The sequence below is a fragment of the Erinaceus europaeus genome, chromosome 15, assembly GCF_950295315.1.
Source record: "Erinaceus europaeus chromosome 15, mEriEur2.1, whole genome shotgun sequence".
NCBI classification, from domain to species: domain Eukaryota; kingdom Metazoa; phylum Chordata; class Mammalia; order Eulipotyphla; family Erinaceidae; genus Erinaceus; species Erinaceus europaeus.
This window is the reverse complement of record NC_080176.1, coordinates 36,973,561-36,991,979: the sequence shown is the minus strand read 5'-3', so window position 1 is coordinate 36,991,979 and position 18,419 is coordinate 36,973,561. Positions and strand designations below refer to the sequence as shown.

Here is an 18,419-nt window from a genome sequence, read left to right as displayed (position 1 = left end):
ACCAACTCTAGGAAGTTACTGGACTCAAATTCTTATCTTTTTACTACTATTTTGACCACCCCTGACTTCGCTTTTACTACAAGCAGGCAATTAGAACAGGTCTACCTCTGAACTACTCCTAAACCAGAACAGAGTTGGAGGTTTTTAATGTTTGTAATTTCCCCCCCTAATTTACCAGCTGTACTTCATGTGGGTAGCAGGCACGGGTAATCATTTGACATAAGTTTTTCTTTTCATGTTAAACACTGTCATCCTGGGGAAAGGGAAGCAGCTCAAAAGAACAGAATAGCTCACGTAGGTCGTGTGCTGCCTTGCCACAGACATGACTCAGGTTTGAGCCCAGCCCCCATCACGCTGAAGAAAGCTTTAGTGCTATGTGTCACTCTGTGTCTAAATAACAGTAACTATTATTATTACTATTATTAATGAGGAGGAGGATAAAGGATGTCAAATGACCTATTCAAGTATCTGTGAGAACTAGTTCCTTCTCCAACTTTCAGAGTTAGTTAGAAGCTTCTAGAAATTCCTGCAAGAATGAGTGGTCAGGCCACTACGGTGCTTTCATTTCACTATCTGCCAATATTTAAGCTTTCTCTGGATAAATACATCCTGACTGCAGGCGGGCGGCCCTCCAATGCCATCTGATGTATGTTCCCCCGGAAATAAAACACTGCTACTGGGGCCAGGCGGTGGCGCACCTAGTTAAACACACACACTAAAGTGCTCAAGGACCCAGGTTTGAGTCCTTGGTCCCCACCTGCAGGGGGGAAGCGTCACAAGTGGTGAAGCAGGGCTACAGGTGTTTCTCTGTCTCTCTCCCTATCTCCCTCTTCCCTCTGAGTTTCTCTCTCTCTATTCAACAATAAATAAAAATATATTTTAAAAAATAAATAAATAAAACACTGCTACTGCAATTCCAACCGTGTGCCTTCTGACACTGCAACACCTTACCCTGTTAAGAGAGCTGGGTATTTACCTGACTTCTAACTTGAAACCACTGATACTAGGGAAAGACAAAGCCAAATGATTTCTCTCTTGAAATCCTAACCTTCCGTCTCTGACTTCCGTCTCTGACTCTCACATTTTCAAGTAGAACTGATCTAGACGATCCTAAGATCCACAGCTGTAGGCAGCTATGAGCCTACCAGTGAGGGGAGAAAACTGCACAGAGTTTGAGAAAGATCAGGAAAATGTCCCCAGGCTAAAGTAACAATCATAAGCAGCCCATTCTAATCTCAGGGTCACAGACAAGCAGAAAATGTCAAGAGTTCATTCAACATTACAAAATCTCCCCGTTTCAATGTCAGTCACCACTCTTTATTGTGAAGCTTAGGAGATCATTCTAGAAAAATCATTCTACTTTTCCTCAATGGAAGAAAGTGTTTTTTTTTTTCCTTCCCCAGAGCACTGCTCAGCTCTGGCTCCTGGTGGTGCAGTAGATTGAACCTAGGGCTTTGAAGCTTCAGGCATGAGAGACTCTTTGCAGAACCATTAAGCTATCTACTACTCCTGCCAGAAAATGTTTTCCACAACGATACAGTGTTTGCTTACAGAACTAAGAGTTGGTTGCATTAAAAAAAAAAAAAAAAAACTTGAAAAAGCAGAATGATCTGGATGCTGTGTCTATCTAAGAGCCTAAATCTGACTCCCAAGCACAGCGTGATTCCCTTTACCTGCCACGGGGATCTGATAGGGCTGGATGGATCGAGCTGGAAGGACTGGGTGGTGGAAGGTCACAGTGCCGTCAGACTCTCCCCTTAACTTGATGTCGAATATTACTGAAGTCTAGATTGGAGAAACAGAAAATGCCAGATAAGTCACAGTTGGTTCTGTTCTTCCATTAGCTGAGACCTCGCTATTTCAGAACCACTTAGAAGGTACTTGTGTTCCGTCCCAACAGGCTACTTTGCGTCTGAGAAATGGTTTGTTACACAACTCTTTTACTCTCACAAATATTCCTGACTGATGAAAGAAAGTATTTTTTTCTTTTTTTAAAGAATTTATTTATTCATGAGACAGACAAGCAGAGAGAGAGAACGAACCAGACATCACTCTAGTACGTGTGCTGCTGGGGATTGAACTCAGGACCTCATGGTTGAGAATCCAATGCTTTAAAACACAGTGCCACCTCCCAGACCACAAGAAAGTACTTTTCTAATCCTGATTCTAACTATCTTACCAGAGCTCACAGACCTCCCAAGTTTGCTAAGTTATACCAGCACAGACCGGATACCCAGACACACTTCATACCTCAGTGTCTTGATGATGAACAACCACCAGATTATCCACAACGTTGAGAGCAAACTTCCCTGTCCGATTTAATTTTAGTATGTGCATCTTTTTACAGGCACCTTCTCTGCAGGGTTAACAGGAAGGTCAGAAAATGCATCAACAAGATTCAGTTCCCACTTTTAGGTCACAGGGCAAGAGAGAAAGCATCGACTATACCGTGGAAGGTGGTAGAGGACCACCTCTGCTCCTGTGCTGTTGGAGGTCCGAGAATGGTGCCTCAGGAAGAGAACATACAGCTGTGCATATCTGATCAGAGAACAAAGACACCGTGGCCACTTCTGGTCACTGAAAATCGCTCCATTCTAAATACTGAATCATACAGGATAGGCTCACATCGTGAAATATTCTACAGCTAGTGAAAATGTTTACCATTTCTATTGTGCAGAAAAAAGAAAAACTGCATTTGCACAGTAAAGGGGCCAGGTGATAGTACATGTGTTCCCATGTACACGGCCCTGGGTTCAAGGCCCTGGTCCCCACCTGCAGGGGGAAAGCTCCATGAGTGGGGAAGAAGTGATACAAGTGTCTCTCTTCCTCTCTACCCCCTTTGCCTCTCAATTTCTCTCTGTCCTGTCATGTAAAATAAGGTATAAAAAGAAAAAATGGGAGTTGGGCGGTAGTGCAGTGGGTTAATTGCACGTGGCACAAAGCACAAGGACCAGGGTAAGGATCCCAGTTTGAGCCCCCGGATCCCCACCTGTAGGAGAGTCACTTCATAAGGGATGAAGCAGGTCTTCAGGTGTCTGTCTTTCTCTCCCCGTGTCTTCCCTTCCTCTCTGTCCTATCCAACAACGATGACATCAATAACAACGATAATAACTACAACAATAAAAAAAAACAATGGGAGTTGGGCGGTAGCGTAGCGGGTTAAGGATCAGCGTAAAGATCCCAGTTTGAGCCCCCCACTTGCAGGACAGTCACTTCACAAGCAGTGAAGCAGGTCTGCAGATGTCTACCTTTCTCTTACCCTGACTTCCCCTCCTCTCTCCATTTCTCTCTATCCAACCCAACAATAATGACATCAATAACAGTAACTACAATTAAAAAACAAGGGCAACAAAAAGGAAAAATAAAGTAAAAAAAAAAAAAGAAATTAAAAAAAATCACAAAGTGAAGAAGGGGTAATATATGTATATTGGCCAAGAAAAAAAAAAAGATATACATATCTTGGCCAAGACAGTGATGAGCTAGCTGATTTATTTTCTCTCATGGCCTCTACAACATACATGAGGGAGGAGAAAAAAAAACAGTATAGAAACTAGCTTGGGGTCTGGGAGGTGGCACAGTGGATAAAGCCCTGGCCTCTCAAGCATGAGGTTCTGAGTTCGATCACCGGCAGCACATATACCAGAGTGATGTCTGGTTCTTCTCTTCCTATCCCTCTCATTAATAAAGCAATAAAGTATTTAATAAAAGAGAAACAAAAAAACTAGCTTGGAACCTAGATAATTAATAATGAAGGGAGGAGCCCATAATCCAGGCTAGGAGCACAGATTCCCACGGCAGAGTTAAAGGCTCAGATCCTGCAGGATTCCACACCACCCAACCAGACTCCCACTGTGGCAACTGCTGTGCTGCCACTCACCCAGGCCCTCCTCTGCCATTGCTAACCAGCACCCACTACAATACAGCCTGGCCCTGGCCCTGCTGGTCCAGCTCAGCCCCCACCCAACTCAACACCTTGTTCTCACAGAAAGCCAAACTGAAAGGGAAGATGGAATAAACTAGCCACAATGACAGACCAAGACAGCGGCTGGACGAAAACCCCGACTTTTCTATTTTTTAAAAAAACAGAGCACTGGGAGTTGGGCGGTAGCGCAGTGGGTTAAGTGCAGGTGGTGCGGTGTGTAAGGACCAGTGGAAGGATCCCGGTTCGAGCCCCTGGCTCCCTACCTGCAGGGGAATTGCTTCACAAATGGTGAAGCAGGTCTGCAGGTGTTTATCTTTCTCTCCCCCACTGTCTTCTCCTCCTCTCTCCATTTCTCTCTGTCCTATCCAACAACGCCGCTATCAATTAACAGTAATAACTATAACAATAAAACAACAAGGGCAACAAAAGGAAATAAATAAATTGCTCATCTCCGTTTTTTTTTTTTAAACTTTTTTTTTTAATTTTATTTATTTATCTTCCCTTTTGTTGCCCTTGTTGTCTTTTTTTTTTTTTTATTATTGTTGTTGTAGTTGATGTCGTCGTCGTTGTTGGATAGGACAGAGAGAAATGGAGAGAGGAGGGGAAGACAGAGAGGAGGAGAGACAGACAGACACCTGCAGATCTGCTTCACCGCCTGTGAAGTGACTCCCCTGCAGGTGGGGAGCCGGGGGCTTGAACCGGGATCCTCATGCTGGTCCTTGCGCTTAGCGCCACCTGCGCTTAACCCGCTGTGCTACCACCCGGCTCCCATCTCCGGTTTTTTTTGATGGTGCCAAGAATCACATCTGGGACTTGAGACTTGGGCATGGAAATCTTCTGCATGACCACCCATGCCATCTCCCCAGTCCACCACTGGCTTTCTGTAACTGTATGCCCTAGGTCCCGAGCAGGCAAGGGAACACCTTGCGGTGTGTCTGCAGGGCACCTAACAAAGGGCAGCTCTGGACTCCTCATCATGTACTTCTATTACTTATATCCAGGAAAAAAGCACGACAGACATTGCTCTCAAAGGGCTGACATACATGGTTGCCATGGCGATGTCTCTCTCAGAAAGATTCACTTTAGTTGACTTGGGTGCAGCTGGTAATTCAATCTCAAATTTGGGCAGCTTCGACATAGTGCCAGCCTGTTTAGGAGGAAGTTTTAGGAGGAGTTTGTCAAGTTCCTTCATGTTGTGGCATTCCTGAGTGAAATCACTGAGAACACACCATTCTTTCCATCCTTCCCAACAGACCAGAGTCTCCAAGAGGGACAGTATGTGGCACCCTCTAGTGGTCACACTGAGGCCAGGGAGAGGCGCTGCCACTTGAGGACTTGATCATGGATGTCAGAGGACAGGAAAGCAGGGGCAGGAGGAATTCTCTCTCACCCGAAAATGAAAGGGCTGCAGCACATTTCCAAGGACAGTCGTGGACAGCAGGATGACCGTGCTCTCAGGGCAGTACATATACCAATTCACATTGATATTCTGGCTCTTCAGAAGTTTCAGACTGCGTTTCTCTGGTGATACCTGAAGCAAAATTTGACACAAAATCTTCATAAAGGACATGAAAAGCTGGGGAGATAACACAGTGGTTAGGGGGGGAAAAAAAAACTTTCATGCCTAAGGAACCAAAGGTCGCAGATTCAATCCCCAGCACCACAACATAGAGCAGAGGAGTGCTCTGGTAAAAATAAATCAACAGATAGATTGATCATCAACATGGCAGAAGACTGACACAGTGAATTAAATTTAAAAAACAAAGCAGAAGGGAGTCGGGCGGTAGCGCATGTGTCGCAAAACGCAAGGACCAGCAGAAGGATCCCGGTTTGAGCCCCTGGCTCCCCACCAGCAGGGGTGTCATTTCACAGGTGGTGAAGCAGGTCTGCAGGTTTCTATCTTTCTCTCCCCCTCTGTCTTCCCCTCCTCTCTCCACTTCTCTCTGTCCTATCCAACAACGATGACAATAATAATTACAACAACAAAAAAACAAGGGCAACAAAAGGGAATAAATAAAATAAATATTAAAAAAAAAACAAGGCAGAAAAGACACCAAATTGAAAGTCATTTTTGTTATAAATAAGAATGTAGCATGTACTTTAGTGCTCACAAACCTTGACTCATTCTGTATTGCCCCAACCCTGAGAGGTATCATTAACCCAATCTGAGAGGTGAAAATAAGCCACAGAATTTGTTTATAGACAGTTCCCACAATGAGTAAGAACACACATATCTGCAAATAATGTATCTGATAAAGGATTAATACCCAGACTATATAAATAACTCCTTGGGGCCTGGGAGGTGGTTCAGTGGGTAAAGCACATGTCTGAGGGCTGATCCCTGGCCCACATTAGAGCACCATGGCCAGTGCCAAACCCAGAGAACACAGGCAGGACTCCACTGACAGTGCAAGAAACTTAAAACGTCTTCCTAGCAGCCTAGGGGGTAGCACAGTAGGACACAGGACACACAGGCATGAGACCCTAAGTTTAATCCCCAATACTGCATATGTCAGTGTTGATCTGATCCTCTCTCAATAATAAGCAAATTTTATTATTTTTATTTATTTATTTTGCTTCCAAAGTTATCGCTGAGGCTTGGTGCCTGCCCTATAAATCCATTGCTCCTGGAGGCCATTTTTTCCATTTTGTTGTTGCTGCTATTATTGTTGTTGTTGTTATTGCTATTGGATAGGACAGAGAGAAATAGAGAGAGGAGGGGAAGACAGAGAGGGGGAGAGAAAGATAGACACCTGCAGAACTGCTTCACTGCTTATAAATCGATACTCCTGCTGCAGGTGGGGAGCCAAAGGCCCGAACCAGGATCTTTATGCTGGTCCTTGTGCTTTGCAACATGTGCACTTAACCTGGTAAACCACCGCCCAGCCCCTATAAGCAAAAATTTAAAGTAAGAATAAAACATTTTTCTATCCCTCTAGCAAAAACTTATAAAATCTAGAGACCTAGATATTCATTTCTAACAAGAGAGTGGGTAGTGTGACAGATAGCAGGGGTGGGGGAGGCAGTGGCGCACCAGGTTAAACACACATATCACCATGCGCAAAGACCTGGGTTTGAATCCCTGCTCCCCATCTGTGGTGGGACACTTCACAAGCAGTGAAGCAGGTCTGCAAGTGTCTTCTCTCTCACTCTCTGTGCCCCCAGCCCTCTCTGTTTCTCTCTGTCCTGTCAAGTGTAAATAAAAGGAGTAAAGGCTGCTAGGAGCAGTGGCTCTGTAGTGCTGGCACCAAGCCATAAAAATAACCCTGAAGGCAATAAAAAATAAGTAAATAAATCATTAATAAAAAAAAAAAGTGTGGCAGATAAGGAGTCAGAGAAAGGGGAGACGTGCCAGCACTGCTGGACACTGGGGCAGCTCCCCCTTGCATGCTGCCCTGTGATGACTTTGGTCACGGTCCTCACACATGCTAGTGTGTGTGCCCTACTGGGTGAGCTGTCTCCCAGACCCTAGAAAGACCTTTAAATATGTTGATGAGTATATTCACTGCAGAACTGTTCATAATCACAAACTAAGTCTAAGTTTGCGCATTCAACAGGGAACCAGTTAAATAAACTAGTACACACATATTGTAGACCAAAGACATTATGCTACAAAAAATATATATATATTCCCATTTTGGTACATGTAAACATGTGTGTGTGTGTGTGTGTGTGTGTGTGTGAGAGAGAGAGAGAGAGAGAGAGAGAAATGGGAAAATATAGAAGTATAGTCTGGCAAAATAACTCACCTGGATAGTACCTTCTTTGATAAGCAAAACCCAGGTTCAAGCCTGGCCCCCACTGTAACAGAGGAACCTTCAGAGCTGTGGCCTGCCTTTCTCTCTCCCTCTCTCTCTCTCTATCCCTCTCCCTCCCTCTCTCTCTCTCTCCACTCCAAAAACAACAAAGCACTAGTAATAACAATAACAAAAACAGTGAAGAAAAAAACCAAATTGTTCACAATAGTTATTTCCAAGGATTATTTTAGTTCTTTCCATTTTTATATTTTGTTGGTAATGTCTATTCTATGATTTATCTATTACATGTAACAAGAGGGGGGGAAAAAAGCGAGAGAATAAAGCTCTAGAATTCAAAAAGACTCCTAAACTGCTATCAGACTTGTGTCCAGCAAGCAAAATGATAGATGTCATACCTGGTAAAATTCTATCCCTTGATCTGTTATGAAAACAATTTCAGTAGAACTGGTCCAGCAGAATCCTAGTATGTTGGCATTCTTAGTCTGAAAAAAATTAATTTTTTTTTATGAGAAGCAGAACACAAATAAGTACTCTACCATTCATGGGGTTCTCAGTTTTTCTTCTGCTGCTCTCAAGTGGTGCCAGGGATCAAATTCACAGCCTCACACATGCAAGCCCCCCGAGTCATGCCTCTGGGTCCTGAAAGAATTCTCTGTAATGAATTAAGAAAAACTTCTAACTCTCCTCAAAAGTTAAAAAACAGTCTGTCTTTATATCACTTTTTTCTTCCACCAGAGTTGTCAATAGGGGTTGGTGCCTGCACTACAAATCCACCGCTCCCAAGAGCCAAGTTTGTTCTTTGTTTTTGATAGAGACAGAGAGAACTTGAGAGTGAATGGAGAATCAGAGAAGGACAAAGAGAGGAGGCCGGGTGGTGGCACACCTGGTTGATACACATAATAAAATGTGCAAGGACCCAGGTTTAAGCCCGCTGTCCCCACCTGTAGAAGGGAAACTTCAGGGGGTCGGGCGGTGGCGCAGTGGGTTAAGTGCACGTGGCACAAAGTGCAAGGACTGGCGTAAGGATCCCGGTTCGAGCCCCTGGCTCCCCACCTGCAGGGGAGTCGCTTCACAGGCGGTGAAGCAGGTCTGCAGGTGTCTATCTTTCTCTCCCCTTCTCTGTCTTCCCCTCCTCTCTCCATTTCTCTCTGTCCTATCCAACAATGAATAACATCAACAATGGTAATAATAATAACCACAACAAAGCTACAATAAGGGCAACAAAAGGAGGAAAATATGGCCTCCAGGAGTGGTGGATTCATGGTGCAGGCACCGAGCCCAGCAATAACCCTGGAGGAAAAAAAAAAAAAAGAAGAAGGGAAACTTCAAACTTGGTGAAGCAGTGTTGAAGGTGTCTGTTTCTCTTCCTCCTTCTTCCTCTCCATTTCTGGCTATCTCTACTCAATAAATAAATAAAATAAGAAAATCTTTTTCAAAAGGAAAGACCTCTGTAGCACTGCTTCGCTGCCTGTGAAGCTTTAATCATGGTCCTCATGCATGCTCAAGGATGTGTTCTACTGCGTGAACTCTCCCAGACTTTAAAAAGATCCTTAACATGTCTGTGAGCATATACCCCCTTCAGGTGGGGACCAGGAGCTAAAGCCCAGATCCTTTCGTACTGACAGGAGTGCTAGACCAAATATGCTGCTATCCTGCCTTGCTTTTACGTCACTCTTTACTAAAATTCACCCAGACTGTAGCACTTACTAAAAGACGCAGATTTGCATACAGCCTCCCCATATATTCTCTTAAATACTTCAACTAAGGCTGATTCCTTCTCTCTGTCAGAACAGAGAAAAAAAAGGGGGGAGGGTTTTGCAGAGAAGGTGACTGATTATCAGCACTGCACAGACACCAGCCCCTACCTTTAGCTTAGAATGAAGGGCAGCTGACATTTTCTTTGCCAAACCTGTCATGAAAAAGCTGGCATAATAAAGGTCTTATTGCTCTTTGTGCCAAGATGAGGCTGGGGGCACTGAGGCCACACAAAGACTCCCGTGGTGAACAGCAGAGCCCGAGAGCCTGCAGGTCAACAGGGCAATGACAAGGGCTCCTCTACAGAGCATCAGAGGCCTGGGAGGGGGTCAGCTTTCCAGAATTCACTCTCAACTGCCCTGACTGAAACCATTACAAAGATGCAAAATGTCACAGCCCATTCATGAAGAGTTTTGGCTCGTCTCCAGGGTGTGTGCCACACCCCGATTCCAGCTCCTTCTATCCCAGTTTAACAGACCTCGCAAATCTGACTAACAGGAACTACAACTTACACCCAGGGAGGAAAGGAGGAAAGATGTGACAGGGAGTGCAGATGGTGCAAAGACAGCATTATCAGAAAAGCCAGGGAGCTCTCCTGGTAGAGGACATGAATCACATAACTGGGACCCCGAGTTGCAGCCCCCGTTATCACATGTACAAGAGCTCTTTTTCATGTGAAGCTATCTAATGTGAAATCAATAAAAGAAACCTTGAAAATAAGTCAAAGTGTCACCAGGAAAGAAACAGAAGCTCCTCTCTCCCAGCAACCTTCATGAGCAGTCGCTGTGAAAAGGCACCAGGTCTGGCTCAGAGGTGCTGTCAGTTGAGCAGCAAAGGTGACCAGAATATATCAGCACCCAAGGCCCACTTACTCTTCCAGCTCCGTATCACAGAGGAAGCAGCAGCCTTACTGTTAATCTGCCCAAAGTCACAAAGCAGCAGGAAGCACAGCCAGTCTCCCATCTGCGCCCTCTGTTACAGGCTATGTCTCTACAGCATGGCAGATAGTGTTAGTTTGTTTGTTTTCCACCACCAGGGATTCATGTCTGGCAGGACTTCAATGCTACCAGCAGATTCTCTTTTTCTTTCTTTCTTTTCCAGACACGAAAGAGAGATAGGAAGCAGAGAAGAGACAATACCATTCCAACACTCATCAAGTTTTCCATTTGCATGTGGTGGCCAGGGGTCCAAGTTCAGATAAGTGAGCTATCAGGTGAAGTAGCCCCCTGTTGTTTTTCCAGTGATATAGTTAAAGACTGACCAGCTGAGAAAGGATTGGTCCTTACCTTACACTCTTGAGTGTATTCCAGCTGAGAACTATCTGGGATAAAATTAGAGAAATCCTGAAAGAAAAAAAAACAAAAAAACAGAAAAGCCTAGATTGAGCTAGACCAGTACACAACCAGACAAAAGAAAAACAAATAAATTTTAAAAGCGATCATAAAAAAAAAATGACAAAAACCCAGACAAGTAAAAGAAATACAACCCTTTTCTTTAATAGCAACAGGCAGTGGAGGGTAGATAGCATAATGATTATGCAAAGACACTCTCTATGCCTGAGGCTCCAAAATCCCAGGTTCAATCAATCCCCCACCATCAAGCCAGAGCTGAGCAGTGCGCTGGTAAAAAAAAAAAAAAAGCAACTGAGTCACATAATAGCAACAGGTAAACAATTCAATATTTTGTTAAAAAGTTAATGCAAATATTCAATTACATTTTAGAAACTGATTCTGAAACTTTGATCTTCAAATGGGCCTTTTATAATAGGCTTTTCACAAATTTTAGCAGTTAATATTGACAGATGGAAATACAATTCTGCTTCTCCCAGTGCTTTTTCTTTTTTTAATTTAATTTTATTTTAAAATATTTATTTATTCCCTTTTGTTGCTTTACTGTTATAGTTAATATTGATGTCGTTGTTGGATATGACAGAGAAATGGAGAGAGGAGGGGAAGACAGAAAGAGGGAGAGAAAGATAGACACCTGCAGACCTGCTTCACCACCTGTGAAATGACTCCCCTACAGGTGGGGAGCCGGGGACTCGAACCAGGATGCTCATGCCGGTCCTTGCATTTTGTGCCACCTGTGCTTAACCCACTGCGCTACCGCCCAACTCCCACCAGTGCTTTTTCTTTACAAATGGAGATAGTGTGTATTTATAAAGATTGGAATGCTAGTAAGCTGATCCAACTATGGATTGTTTCTATTAGCTCTAGTATTCAAAGATGTGAGAAGTAAATAGGTGAAGTTAGTCGGGTAAGGTTAACTCACAAAGCAGACAAACATACACCTAGCCATCTATGGTGCCAGCTATCAATCAATACAAAGGAAACATGGGGCCCAGGAGGTGGCCCAGTGGACAGAGCACAGAACTTGCAAGCACAGGGTCTTGAGTTTGATCCCTGCCACGACATATGCCAGAGTGAAACTCTAGTGTGTCTTCTCTGTCTCTCTCTCTCTCTCTCATTAGTGAATATTTAGAAAAATGTAAAAGACACTTGAAGCTTCAAACTATTAAATAAAAAAAATTGCTAAATCAAGGCTATAAAGATTTTTTTAAGGCAAAATGACAAATTAGGGTCATAAGACATTATCCTTTTGTGGTGTAGGAAGTAACACAGGGAATATGGGTTAAACTGCTAAGCATGAGATTTTCAGTTCCATCCCCAGCAATGATTGTGCCAGAATGATGTTCTTGTGCTCACTCTCTCACTCCCTCTAATACATACATACATAACTCATTCAAATGTCTGCCTCAGCTTTAAGAAATTCAAAAGCTGTGGTCCAGGAGGTGGCACAGTGGATAAAAGATTGGACTCTCAAGCGTGAGGTCCTGAGTTCAATCCCTGGCAGCACATATACCAAAGTGATGTCTGGCCCCCTTCTCCTATTTTCCCATTAATAAATAAAATCTTTAGGGGAAAAAAAAAAAAAGGGAGTCAAGCAGTAGCACAGCAGGTTAAGTGCAAGTAGTGTGAAGCACAAGGACCAGCATAAGGATCCCAGTTTAAGCCCCTGGCTCCCCACCTGCAGGGAAGTCGCTTCATAGGCGGTGAAGCAGGTCTGCAAGTGTCTTTTTCTCCCCGTCTTCCCCTTCTCTCTCCATTTCTCTCTGTCCTATCCAACAATGACGACATCAATAACAACAATAATAACTACAACAACAATAAAAAACAAGGGTAACAAAAAGGGAAAATATACAAAAAAAAACCTTTTAAAAAAATCTGAAAGCTCAAATACAATGCAACACAATTATAGCTTTCATGGCATTAGTACAATAAAAGAATTTTGCAATTCATTCTCTTTAACATCTACCCCTAATGTTCTTTTCATTATGTTTTATATATATATATATGTGTGTATATATGTATATACACACACACATATATATATATATTTAATTCCTTTATTGGGGAATTAATGGTTTACAGTTGACAGTAAAATATAATAGTCTGTACATGTGTAACATTTCTTTTTTTAAATTTTTTATTATCTTTATTTATTGGATAGAGAAAGCCAGAAATCAAGAGGGAAGTGGGTTACAGAGAGGGAGAGTGACAGACACCTGCATTCGACTGGGGCTCGAACCCAGGCCCTGTGCACTGTAATATGTGCGCTTAACCAGGGGTACCACCACCTGGCCCCTATAATATTTCCCCATAACAATACAACCCCCACTAGGTCCTCCTCTGCCATCATGCTCCAGGACCTGAACCCTCCTGGAACATGTTATATTTAAATACATGCCTTACCACAGTCTTTGAGGTCCTCTGAACAGCCAGTATTTTATTTTCTAAGGAAAATTTAATGCACTTCACTTCTCCTTTGTCTTCCATCCTTTAAGAAAGAGTATGTTAAGATTTAAAGTCCATAACTGAATTTTAGCTTCTATCATTTTATAATGAAAATAATGGCAAGTAGTCAGGAAGCAGCAAATCTTAGTCTGAGCTTAAAATTTTGTTTCTGAAGCTAACAGTAGGAACTCTTCCCAAACAGCAAGCCAACTGACAAGTTGCTGGAGAAAGTTTCTGCGCTGTGGGCAAGTGATTCAACAACTGGGATCACCTGCACTTTCCCACAAGACTCATCTCACCACACAGAAAACCCCTCCACAAACCAGCACTTTTCAGTTCTTTGGAAAGAGGGGCTTAGGGGTTGGGTGGTAGCACAGCGGGTTAAGCGCAGTGGTGCGAAGTGCAAGGACCAATGTAAGAAAAGAGGGGCTTACAGACTGCTTGCTCTCCCTTCCTATTTCACTACCCAGGGACCTCAGTGCACAGAACAGCCCCATCTGGGTGTCTCACAACAGTGTCCAAAGTAACAAAGTAGGGCCCAGGCAGTAGCGCAGCGGGTTAAGCGCACATGGCTCAAAACACAAGGACCTACATAAGGACCCCAGTTCTAGCCCCGGGCTTCCCACCTGCAGGGGAGTCGCTTCACAAGTGGTGAAGCAGGTCTGCAGGTGTCTGTATTTGTATCCCCCTCTGTCTTCCCCTCCTCTCTCCATTTCTCTCTGTCCTATCCAAGGACAACGACAGCAATAACAACAGCAGCAACAATGATAAAACAACAACGGTGAAAAAATAGCCTCCAGGAGCAGTGGATTCGTGGTGCAGGCACTGAGACTAAGCAATAACCCTGGAGACACATACACACAAAGAAGATAAGCTTTACACTCTCAGGGTGTAATGCTGCTGAAGAAGAAAGGTTTATGAAAATATGAAGCAATTCTCTGTGCAGTAGCAGACTCCAGTCAGAAGAAAGAAAAAAAAAATAACAAAGTGAAATCAAGGGATGGTCGCAAAGAAACTTTTGGAGGCATGGTAGTTAGTGTCCATTATCTTTATTGTGGTGATGATGACTTGTCTCATGGAAGTATGTATGTCAGAACTCATCGATCTTGACAACTAAGTATGTGCAGTAATAGTCCTTATACTACAGTAGGGGTTGCAGGGGGCTCACCTGGCAAAGCACATACATTCTATGTGCACAGACCCAGGTTTGGGCCTTGGATCACCATATGGGAGCACCGGTATAAGGGAAACTTCAAGAGCCATGGAGTGTACTGTATCTGTATCTCCTCTCCCGCCTCCCTCCACCCCATCTAGACAGGAAAGGAAAAAAACCGTTTCCAGACATGGTAGAGTTGTGCAGGCATGACCCTTGATGGTGAATAGTAAGAATAATTATACTACAATAAATTTGATAAGCAGAATCCACATTTCTCCCCTTTGGCCCATACTGAGCCCCCAAATCTGGATCACCCTGGGCTCACTAACATTTTCCACATTCCACAGATGGCCAAGTCTTACCTGAGTGGCTAAGCAGTCTACACAGCTGCCTGACTGGTCTTCACTGCACCTAGCTCAGACTCCTGCAAAGGAATCTCAATGGCACCCCTAACTCTGATGCACTGCCAACTAATCCAGACTCAGTATGTACACTGCGTGCTCCCTCCACACTGCTGTGATCATGCCGCTCCCGCCTTACAGATTCTCAATAACAAGATAAAGTCCTTACGCCATGACAGAATGTATAAGGCTTGGCCAGGAGACAGCATAGTGGTTCTGCAAGACTCTCAGGCCTGAGGCTCTGACGTCCTGGGTTCAATCCCCAGCACCACCATAAGCCAGAGCTGAGCAGTGCTCTGGTCTTTCTCTCTGTTTCTCTCTCTCTCATTAATATATATATTAGATTTTTATTTATTTTATTTTCCCTTTTGTTGCCCTTGTTATTTTTATTGTTGTTGTAGTTATTATTGTTATTTGATGTTGTTGTTGTTGTTGTTAGATAGGACAGAGAGAAATGGAGAGAGGAGGGGAAGACAGAGAGGGGGAGAGATAGACACCTGCAGACCTGCTTCACCACCTGTGAAGCAACTCCCCTGCAGGTGGGGAAGCGGGGCTCGAACCCAGAGCCTTATGCTAGTCCCTGTGCTTTGCATCACGTGTGCTTAACCCGCTGTGCTACCGCCCAACTCATTATGTATTTTTTAAAATATTTATTCCTTTTTGTTGCCTTTGTTGTTTTATTGTTGTAGTTAATATGGTTATTGATATCATTGTTGGATAGGACAGAGAGAAATGGAGACAGGAAGGGAGACAGAGAGGAGAGAGAAAGATACCTGCAGACCTGCTTCACCGCCTGTGAAGTGACGCCCCTGCAGGTGGAGAGCCCAGAGGCTGGAACCAGGATCCCCAGACCTTGCGTTTTGCGCCACTTGCACTTAATCTGCCACGCTACCACCTGACTCCCTGTATTTTATTTTAAAAAGAATGTATAAGGTTAAAGGTGGTCCCTGCCAATGACCAATTACCTCGCCCATAATCTCCAATTCCCTAAATGGATTCCTGACCTTTGGTGACTTGAGTCCCTATGGCCATGCTTGCTTTGCACTTAGTGTTTTCCCTATCCCATTCATAAGCTGTTTCCTTGGGGTAGACAGCATAGTGGTTAGGCAAAAAGACTTTCATGCCTGAGGCTTTATAAAGTCCAGGTTCAATCCACTGCACCACCATAAACCAGAGCTCAGCTGTGCTCTAGTGTGTGTGTGTTTGGGGAAGGGGAAGAATGACAAGGACTACGACAGGACACTACACCTCACAAGCTGTCTCCTTTGTAACCACCCTCTTTCTGGGTAGTGCTCCTTCCTGCCCCATCCAAGAAAAATGCCACGCCCATTCTGGGTGACCCCATTATACACAAAGTGCTATTATATGTGACTTGTCGGGAAAGTCACAACTTATTTTTCTATGTCTTCCTTATGCAAAAAAAAAAAAAAATCATGACTTTCCTGACAACCCACAGTAGTTTTCATATAAACTGATATACTGATAATGTCTCCATTCATTTGTTTCTCTCACTAAATCTGACCTCTCCCACAGGGAGAGTCAGCCAGGCTAACTAACCCAAAGCCTTCCCATGCCTGGCACCTAGTAGAGGCAGCAGTGTTGGTCCAACAAACGATAAAATGAATAACAAATGAAGATAAAACCAAGTGTCTCCTCCTAATACAGCCAACTATAAGAACCATTCTTCAGCACCCAGGAAAAGCTCAACGAGCCCAGCACTGCACCGTGGCGGGTGGAGGGGTGCTTCGTTGTTCCTCCCTCAATCTCTCCCCACAGCCTAACTGAATTTACGAGTACTTGTCATGGTATTGGAAAAGCTGGCTATGGAGCAGTGCAATCTCTTGTGTGCAAGGCCCTGGCACTTCCAGCGGTTCTGCTTAAGTCACCACTGAACTGAGGGCCTTTTCCTCTCCTGTAACTTTGTGCTTTCTTCTAGAATCACAGGCACTAAGGTATCCAGAGCCCAGATTCTGACACTTCTGAAAGTGAAAGGGGCTTCTGCCATAGCGACACCAATTCTGCCTGTGTAAATGGAACATCCTTAAAGGTGTCTTAGGCATGACCACATCAGGGACATTGGCCTAGGAGCCTCCTGTCTACACTATAGGCTGAAAAGGCCTGAGTCAAATGAGGAAATGAAGCTCAATCTTGACAGATAGGCAGGAAATGGGCTCATCAGCATGCGCCCTACTCTGGTGTGTCTAGTTCCCAAGCAACAGGAAAGCAACTACTCCACAAATTTCAGCGACAGAAAGTGCTGTCAAGACACCGCAGGTGTGTGCCACCCCCCCCCACACACACACAGAGGCACTTGGGAGAACAACTCTTTCAATTTCTTCAACTTGAGAAACAGAAAGCACTCCCCCCTCCCAGCCCCACTCCTTGTACATGTCTATACATGTCGCAAATCTCTATCATAGTCACCTAAAGGAGATGGGACTCCTGTCCTCTGGGCCTTTAACTACCACCCCAGTGGCTCCACCGGATCGGACAGCAAAGACCTGAGGGGAAGGAAGTGTCAGTCTTAGCTCTGAAAGGGGCAGGCACACCAACCTCCCCTGGGGCTCCACTACACCTGGCTGGGCTTGGCTGACCCCAGGTGCTTAGCGTCCGGGGATCCTGAAAGGCCTGCAGACCCCGGAGGTGTTGCCAGTGTGCACTCAGGCAACCACAAGGCTCCAGGCCACCAGGTGCAGGTGTGAGTGACAAGCCAAGGCAGCAGGCCATGAGCTGGCAGCGCGGCTCGCTGGAGGGGTCCCCAGGCGAGCTGTCACCCGAGGAGGGAAGGGGAGGCAGCGCCCCGCCAGGGCCTTGGGGTCCTGGGACCTGAGGAACCGGCGCCCTTGGCAAGGGGGTGGGGGGGATGGAGATGGATGGAAGGAGAGGGGAGGGGGAGGGGGAAGAGGATGGGAGGAGGAAAGAGGAGTAAAGGAGGAGAGGAAGGGGAGGGAGGCGGCGGCCCTGCCGCCCGACCTGCTTGTTGGCCTCGTCGAAGAATACGCAGTTGACTGGGTTCGCCTTCTCGAACTGCACCGGCCGCTCGCACAGCTCCAGGTAGTAGTCCTCCTCGCCCATGGCGGGCGCCTCCGCGGCGGCGGGGAACCCAGCGGCGGCCAGCGTGGAGCTGGGGTGTCGGGGCGGTGGGGCGGCCCAGGCGGTAGCGGAGGCGGCGGGGCAGCGGGATGGGCGCTGCTAGGTAGGTCCTGGCGGAGGCGGCGGCCAGGCCGCTTCCTGGTGCCACGCCCCCACCAGCTCCCACGTGACCAGCGGCCTTCCCTGCGCCACCCGCGCTTAAAAGGGCAATAGCTGGCAGCGCAGGGGCCCACCAGCCACTAAGGCGCTGCGTAGGGAGGAGGAGCTTCTTCACCTTTCTGGATGGACAAGCTGCGGGCGCAGCTCGCCAGTGGGCGGGGCGGAGGGTGGCGGGGTCACTGCTAAACTCGCTCCCTGCGGAGAGCGCTGAAGGAGTCGCAGGTCTTGTCCACGCCGCCCAGCCCAGCTAGCCCCAAGCCGGTACAGCCCCAGCACAGCCCAGCACAGCCCAGCAACCAACCCCCCCAGCACCACTCAGACCAGCACCAGCCCAACTCAGTCCCAGCCCGGCTCAGCCCAAACCACAGGTCCCAGCCCAGT

The 18,419-nt window shown here is 45.6% G+C and overlaps 1 protein-coding gene across 6 annotated transcripts in view; it reads right to left on the bottom strand.

Annotated features, from left to right (window-relative positions):
* RMC1 (regulator of MON1-CCZ1) overlaps positions 1-18,091 on the bottom strand; it is a 39,732-nt gene extending 21,641 nt beyond the window's left edge. For 2 of the 6 annotated variants that reach the window (XM_060173596.1, XM_060173597.1), the window contains exons 1-10: positions 17,760-18,091; positions 17,211-17,287; positions 13,188-13,272; positions 10,722-10,778; positions 8,076-8,162; positions 5,313-5,453; positions 4,966-5,069; positions 2,449-2,538; positions 2,251-2,356; positions 1,674-1,785 (exon numbers count right to left, since the gene is read on the bottom strand). In XM_060173596.1, the coding sequence (XP_060029579.1) occupies positions 1,674-1,785; positions 2,251-2,356; positions 2,449-2,538; positions 4,966-5,069; positions 5,313-5,453; positions 8,076-8,162; positions 10,722-10,778; positions 13,188-13,272; positions 17,211-17,287; positions 17,760-17,861 (961 nt within the window). In that variant the 5' untranslated portion in view covers positions 17,862-18,091. Of the gene's footprint in view, positions 1-1,673; positions 1,786-2,250; positions 2,357-2,448; positions 2,539-4,965; positions 5,070-5,312; positions 5,454-8,075; positions 8,163-10,721; positions 10,779-13,187; positions 13,273-17,210; positions 17,288-17,361; positions 17,730-17,759 lie in introns of those variants that run through there. The other 4 variants (XM_016190470.2, XM_007528182.2, XM_060173598.1 and 1 more) reach the window with 4 other exon arrangements.
* Between the last annotated feature and the right edge of the window lie 328 nt (positions 18,092-18,419).